The following is a 7,488-nucleotide window of genomic DNA, read 5'->3' as shown; positions in this document are numbered from 1 at the left end:
ACTCAGAAGGGGAAGAGAAAGCTAACACTGGGCCAGTGATGCCCTGAACCGGCCAGAGGAGAGCAGAGCAGGCTGCCATTTTCTGGATAGGATCACCCCGTCTGACCTCGCTGCATGAAGACTGGAGCAGAGGATGGTGGGAAGAAGCAGGGGCTCGAGGCTGAGCCTGCAGGAGTACGGGCATGGTATGTCTGAGGGACAAAATGTGGCTACTCATGCAGAGACAGGAATGTACCATCAGTAAATGACATCTAAAGCACAGAACACAAGGACCACTAAGGGATGGAATGAAGGGAAGGCTTCACACTCCTTGGCCCACACACTGTTGACAATCCAATTTTATGTGGCAATTGACCATTTGAAAGAATTAACTTCTTACCCTCCATCCATTGAAATAACATCCTTTATTTCTAACACAGTTTATCACTGGCCACATTCCTACTAAGTGCCTACTGTCTGTTAGCACTATGATCAAGGAGGGGCTGTACACAACCCACTGGCAGCCTCCTGCATCCCAGGAAGGAAGAGTCCAGGCAGAGTGCAGGCCTTTGAAGATGTTAACAACACGTTAACAGAGAGGAGCACATTGCCACGGGAGCCACTGAGGACAAAGCAGCTGGGCTCTTGCATGGCATGGGTACCCTTATTTGTGTTCATCTGTTAGCCTCTGATTGCACACATTTCCTCTTAGACAGTCACACATCATAGAAAAACAGACCACACATATCCACATAAGATCCCTAGCATATGTAGAAGTGGTCTTCTAAGATGTGGTATTCGATTGAAGTTTTCTGGCACCAACTTGTGCATAGACTTCTAAAGGGGCCTACTTAGTTGATTATTACCGACTTGAGACTAATGCAGAAAGGGAAAGAATCTGAACAAGCCAGTGAAACAGGACTCCTTACATCCATCCCCAGCCACGCTCAGCACACTGAACATGCTTGAGAGCTTCACTCTGGGCCCAGACTGCACATTTCTGACTTTGAATTTCTTAGGAACAGGAGCCCAACACCGGCTTTCCTCCCAAACATCTCCAGGGGCCATGCTTACTATTGGCAGGAACAGTGGATAGAAGAAGAGCTGGGAGTCAGCCACGCCCATGGTCATGACCAGCTGCCGTTGGTATGCCCGCTCATCAGGGGAGATCTCTGGTCTACTGAGCAGTACACAGTTTTTCAACAAACTATTCATGTACACAGGGAGTACTTTCATGGAATCCGGCAGTATAAGCTGAAAGAGAAAAGACTTGTTTCATGATCCTTTCCTCTTTTTAGCTTTCTCTGTGTATACCTGCCCACGTGTGTACATGTGTGTCTGCATGCTGGCAGGCCAGGAGACAAATTCAGGTATCATATCAGGATGAGCTTCCACTTCCTTTGAGACGATCTCTCCAGGAAAGACAGACTAGCAGAATGGTGAGCCCCAGAGGTCCTCCTGTGTCTACTTCCCCACATGAGATCACACCCTCTACTGTGCCTAGGGTTTTGATAAGGGCTCTGGAGATCAATGAGGTTCTCACACTTATGAATCAAGAACCTTACTGACAGAAATCTTCCTATCCCTTTAGCTATCTTCCTTACTAATGAAAAAAAAAAAGTGTATGTGTGTGTGTCTGTGTAAAATCAGAATCTTCAGCAAGGAAACCTCCCTCAGGACTCTGACAGGATGAACTCCGCATCTTACACCCCGTACACCTTTATCAGAAGTCTCTTCTCATGGTCTGTTGAGGAAGGAGTATAACAGACAAACTGTTTAGCTGACTCAGACAAGCACATTCCAGGAGCACATTCCAGAATGTTTCACCTCAACATCTGATTTCATTTCAAGGCACCAGACTCAGTAAAAAGAAGACGCAGGAACTGGAGTACGGTCACGTTTCAGAGCCTGCAGCCTCACTGCCATTTCTAAGCAATTCGTAACATGGTATGAAGAATAAATACTCTTGGCTTCACAAATAGAAGCATATATATATATATATATATATATATCTTGGAATTTTACTCACTACCTTAAGTTAAGCAGTAATATTCGGTTGTTTATATAGCCATCGTTTTAAATGGCACAGAGGGGTGAGCTTGGCATTTATGAAGACAGCCCTAGAGAGGCTGACTAGAGGAGGCTAGGTTGTACGGGGCCGAGGGAAGGAAACAAGAGAAACGGGAAAGAAAGCCGACGGAGGAAAATATCATTAAAGAGTGGACGAAAGTAGGAAGAACATCTTACTCAGTGTATTTGAGGTTATGAGGAAAACGTGTCTCAGATTATTACTGTAAAATCTCCCCGGAGCTCCCATGGCTCCTCCATAATGAAATAACTCTGGAGAGAGAGGTACTGGTTAGGGGTGAGCAAAAATTTGCAGAACCCTCGTTTGGCAAATATTTTGCATATTCTTAGACAAAGCATTCACAAACAAAAACAGTTAACAGTTAAAAAGTAGTTAATGTCTCTTTTTTTTCCTTTTGTGACTTCACAGGCATTTTAAATAAAACATTTACTTTGCTTCAGATGTGCAAATGTTTTGCTCCTATGTATGTTGGTGCAGTATATGAACACCCTAGTGCTCTCAGAGGCCAGAGAGGGTACTGGATTCCCTGGAACTGGAGTCACAGATGGTTGTGAGCCACCATGTGGTTGCTGGAGATCAAACTTGTCCCTCTACAAGAGTACCAAGCATTCTTAACTTCTAAGCCATGTCTTCAGCCCCTGGTTTGCCTTTTGAGGACCATTTTACTCCCAAGTAATACAAGTGGCAGATTAGACTTCATAAAGGTAACTAACCCACTTATATAAACCAGAACATTTACGGGAACATTCTTTTGATGCTTCTAATGGCTGAGCATCTGAGTGCCTCCCTAAATTTCACATCCAAGTGGCTTCTCTTGCCTTTGGTAATTGAGCTAAAGCAGTCCACTCGGGTCTGTTACACAATCAAAATTTGTGTGCTGATGGTCTGACTTGGTGTTGGGGTCTGGATATGGAAAGTGTTCTAAAGATGTGGTATTGAAGGCTTGGTCCTCGGGGCACCGGTATTCAGAGGTGGGTGTTGGAGGTAACTGGATGCTAGTACCCAAGCTTCATTGGTGGTAGAAGGGTGCAGTGGAAGACTCAAATGGGAAACGAAAAAAAATCTCATTTTCAAAGAGCAGGAATCCTCTCTACTGACTGACGCTGAGTAAGACAAGCATCACAGTGGTTTGTTCTATGTCTAAGCCATAAAAACAGATGCTCTGCTGTGGACACGGGCTTCTAGCTTTTACACCAGAACAAGATGGTAAGTGTTACTTTCCCCTTAAATAAGCAAGACTTATTTTCTCAGTTAAGGTCTTTAAAAGCAAACCATTTTAATATTAGTAAATAAACTTTTAGAGAAGACACTAACTGTACCTGCTGTATGTCACCTGCTCTTCTAAAAGGGGAGATACTCCAGAGGCAGGAGAGTATCTTCCAGAAATCCAAAGACAAGTAGTAGGGATGTATGCAAAGTACTCATGATTGCTCTCCATCCGAGATGGAGTCCATACAAAGCGCTCATGATTGCTCTCCATCCAAGATGGAGTCCATACAAAGTGCTCATGATTGCTTTCCATCCGAGACGGACTCTGCAAGCACCTGGTGGGATCATGTAACTCAAACAAGCACACTTCCTAATTATGCCTGCCTGGCTGCCTACCTTTCTTTTCTTCCCCTCTTCCCTTCCTTCCCCCTTTTTGGGACAGGGTCTCATAAAGCTAAGGTAGGCCTCAATAACCTGGACCCCAATCCTGTCCCCTCCCCAGGCATATGTCACTATACCTAATTTATGCAGTGGTATTGGAACTTGAGTTTTTCAAAGTGAAAAGATCCTGAGTAACCAAGAGAGTGACCACCCATGCATGACTGTCAACACTGAAGTTAAACAAATGGATGAGTAATCACTTCAGGTGGCCCAAAGGGGACTGCCCTGTGAAGCTAACAAACATTTGCCTTGCTTGCTTTCTTCACTTAGTTGGTGAATTTAGATACAGAATTTGTCTGTATTCGCTTCCCACTAACAGCTTCCTCGAAGGTGGAGTAACTACTTTAACAAAGAATGAATTAGACAAAAACAAAAATAACAACAACAACAACAAAAAAACCCTTCCACTAGTTGCTCACAGAACTCCTTTTTTTTTTTAAATCAAAATTAGTTAGCTATTCAGGATACAGCTATGAAGAGCAGCATTTAATTTTACTGACTCGGGAGAAGTGACTTAGAGGACATGAGCAAAACAAATGGCTCAATGTTTATCTAAATGTTCAGTCGCTGAGATGACGCCCAGAGACAATTCAAAGTGATTCTATTAATACTGTGTAAGTAAAGTCAGGAGGATTGTCCACATTCAAAGAATGCCTGGTCTACACAGAGAATGGCAGGGCAGCCAGGTCTACACATAACTTTTAATGAAAATAATTCCATCATTTATGCTATAAATTATTTTTACTTTTGAAAGAGCCACTCTACTACTGCCATCCATTTATGGCAACCTTATTTATATGCCTAAAATATATTTAATCTTATATATATGTCATATCTATATCTATCTATCTCTATCTATCTATCTATCTATCTATCTATTGCAAATTTTACAACAAAATATCTAGGTCTATATACAAAAGGGAATCTCCTAGCATATTATGACATTTCTCTGTTTTTAAGCAGTGTATTTGTGGCCGTCACATTTTTGGTTCAGACACTTTGTAAATCCCATGTTTCCTTCCTGATGATGGCTACAAAGGTACTTAAGTCCACAGTCTCTATACCCCACCCCCACCCAACTGCATCCTCAGTTTCCCTGACTACATGCTCTACTTGGAACAGAGAGCATCTTGGGACAGCAGCTGCCTGGTCCTGCTCTGCACATGCTGGCTGCTCAGCACAGCAGGAACCTCACCTGGCTTGCGGCAGACGGACTTGCACAGTGCTTCCGGTAACACGCCAGCATATGGGCAGTCTGATTAACTAGAATTTCCCGGATAGTCTTCAAAGGCTGGTTCAAAACTGCTTTAAAAGCTAGAAGCACAAATAGAAAAGACACAAAATCCTTAGAAACTGATCTCTTTGGATAATAACAAAGAACGGTTGCTGTTATCTTTGGACTACCCAACAAGGATGACGTTCTCCACTGCTACGCTTGTGAGCAAACAGCATGGTCTAGGCCAAGAGCGACAATGGTCTAATTATAGCAAAGAGGGGGTTCCATTGACCCATATTTATCTTGAGACTACTAGAAACAGAACTCAATACACAGAAAAGAAAGGCCGGTTTGCTATCTACCCCAGTCCTGACTTTTGCAGGCTGGAATGCTCTCTTCCATACCTTAAGTATAGACTTTCAGAAGGGTGGGTAAAGAAATGACCTATCCTCCTTCTTAGTCATCAGGGCCCAGATAATCAACACTGGTGCTAGAGGATACACTCACACACTTCTATGTCACCTCAGACTCCTCACTAGCAAGAACACTTAGGCTAAATCGCTGTGGCCTAGCCCCAGAGAGTCTGGTCTCCCTCATTATGGCTAGAGGAGCTGGCCATTCCCCAACCTTAGACTTCACTGGTTCTTATAGTCATTTCCAGCTTCTGAATAGCTACCCAATGAGTCTTGGCTGAATCACCGAGCTCTGAGATTAGCAAGGCGCTACCTGACTTGGCAAAGAAGTTGATAAGGGCATCTGTTTCGCAGCTCTTGTACAGATCCGTTAGCTGGGTGCTGCAGTTTAAGGCAAGATTGTGAATCCGAAGTCTTCGCTGACCACTGATGGTCGTGTAGAGCACAGCACACTGCAGAGAGAACATCGAGGCATGCGCATTACTGACCAGGTCCAGCCACACTAATTTAATCCAGTATTAAATTATATGTATGTATAGATTTCTTAAAATTTCCAGTGTTTCTCCATTATTTTCAAAGACTGAATAATGCCTGAGGAAGAATAACTAATTCAGCCACTGTAGCATGTCAATGGTTTGAGCCATCACGCTAGTCCCATGTAAATATCTGCTTATGTTTCACGCTGACTTGCATTTCACAAAATTTACTACCAAGGATCTAGGTCCAGAAACAAAGTTGGCATGCATTCCTAGCTCTGCCCAAGCTCACTTCCCATGAAAGAGCACAGCTAGTCTTGATGGTACCCTCAGGTCTGCTGGAACAGGGCCACTGCCCAGGCACCTGTGGTTCAAAACCAAGCATTAAAAGTCTTCCTCATTCTATGTCAATCTCTCGACCCCTTAAGTATAAGCAGATGTTGAGAACTATGAAATTTAAGTATGTTTCATTTTATTTCTTTAATTGATTATGTACTGAGAACAGTCCTAGTCTACTTGCTTATGATATAATACTTAGCAGAATCCCAGAGGCTAAACTGTGATCCCTATGTGCTGAAGTTCTAACCTCCCAAACCCAAAGGTAGGACCTTTCTTTTACTTTTCTGAGATTAATATAATCCCAGCATTTCTCCCTTCCCTTTCCTCTCTCCAAATCCTCCCATATACCCCTCTACTTCCTCATTAAAACCCACAGCATCTTATTTCACTAATTGTTACACATTAAGGCATGTATATATGCATATGTATATATGTATTTATTCCCCACTGGAATACTAGAGCATACAATGTTACTTGTATGTAAGTCTGGCACTGGACACCCAATTGGTGTGCTCTTCCATAGGGAAGAGCACGGAGGTGGTACCTTTAAAAGGGTGAGTTAAGTAAAATGAAGGGGAGGGTCACAGGTTCAGGGTCACAGGACTACAAGAACCTTGGACGCAGACACTCCACAGAAACCAGTTTGTTGATGCCTGACCCTTCACATCAAAGGCCGGGCCAATAGCTGCGATGCTACTGAAGCAGCCTATGGGTATCGACCAATGGGTACACCACACAGGACTGCTCCAAGGACCCGCGCTTTGGGGAAGGAGCACAGTTGGCGGCGGGATCACCTGGATTAGGGCCCCGACATCTTCACTGAGCTTGTCATCGTGCTTGAACTCCACGGTCACGGCTTTATCGCAGTCGATGGCCGCCATTTCCACGTCGGTGGTGTTGTTCATGAAGATCCCACCGAAGAAATCGGTGGCCCTGAAACCTAAATAAAGCACAGGGAGACAGGAAAATTTGCGTCTCCAAATCTCTATGTTCCTCATTGTGCCGTTACTTCAAGCTACGCCGAACAGACGGGAAATGGTGGGCGTGGAGATTACCTGTGCTGGTTCGAACCCTCATGATGGCATCGAAGCCTATTTTCTTCTCGATCTCATTCCGGAGGTCATTCAAAAACCTTTGACTATCCGCATTTACCTACAAGATAAAGTGTGATCAGTGGCCACCAGGTGGCAGTAAAAGACTTCAAATAACATTACTTAAAACTAATTTTTGTATTACTTTTTAATATTTTAATTTGCCACACTTACCTGGATATCTTATGAACATACACGATCTTATGAAAGTACATACATAATCTTTGGCAGTGAC

General features: G+C 43.5%; 1 protein-coding gene across 2 annotated transcripts in view; it reads right to left on the bottom strand.

Moving 5' to 3' along the window:
• Positions 1–7,488, bottom strand: part of SEC24D (SEC24 homolog D, COPII coat complex component) — a 97,048-nt gene that overhangs the window by 8,453 nt on the left and 81,107 nt on the right. For both annotated transcript variants that reach the window (XM_080915100.1, XM_080915101.1), the window contains exons 16-20: positions 7,218–7,314; positions 6,957–7,102; positions 5,661–5,799; positions 4,914–5,032; positions 1,054–1,233 (exon numbers count right to left, since the gene is read on the bottom strand). In XM_080915100.1, coding sequence (XP_080771226.1) covers positions 1,054–1,233; positions 4,914–5,032; positions 5,661–5,799; positions 6,957–7,102; positions 7,218–7,314 — 681 coding nt within the window. The remainder of the gene's footprint in view (positions 1–1,053; positions 1,234–4,913; positions 5,033–5,660; positions 5,800–6,956; positions 7,103–7,217; positions 7,315–7,488) is intronic.

The sequence above is a fragment of the Micromys minutus genome (assembly GCF_963924665.1).
Source record: "Micromys minutus genome assembly, chromosome: 4".
Classification (NCBI taxonomy): Eukaryota; Metazoa; Chordata; class Mammalia; order Rodentia; family Muridae; genus Micromys; species Micromys minutus.
Note: the sequence above shows the minus strand (reverse complement) of the source record. Positions and strands in the feature narration are given on the sequence as shown.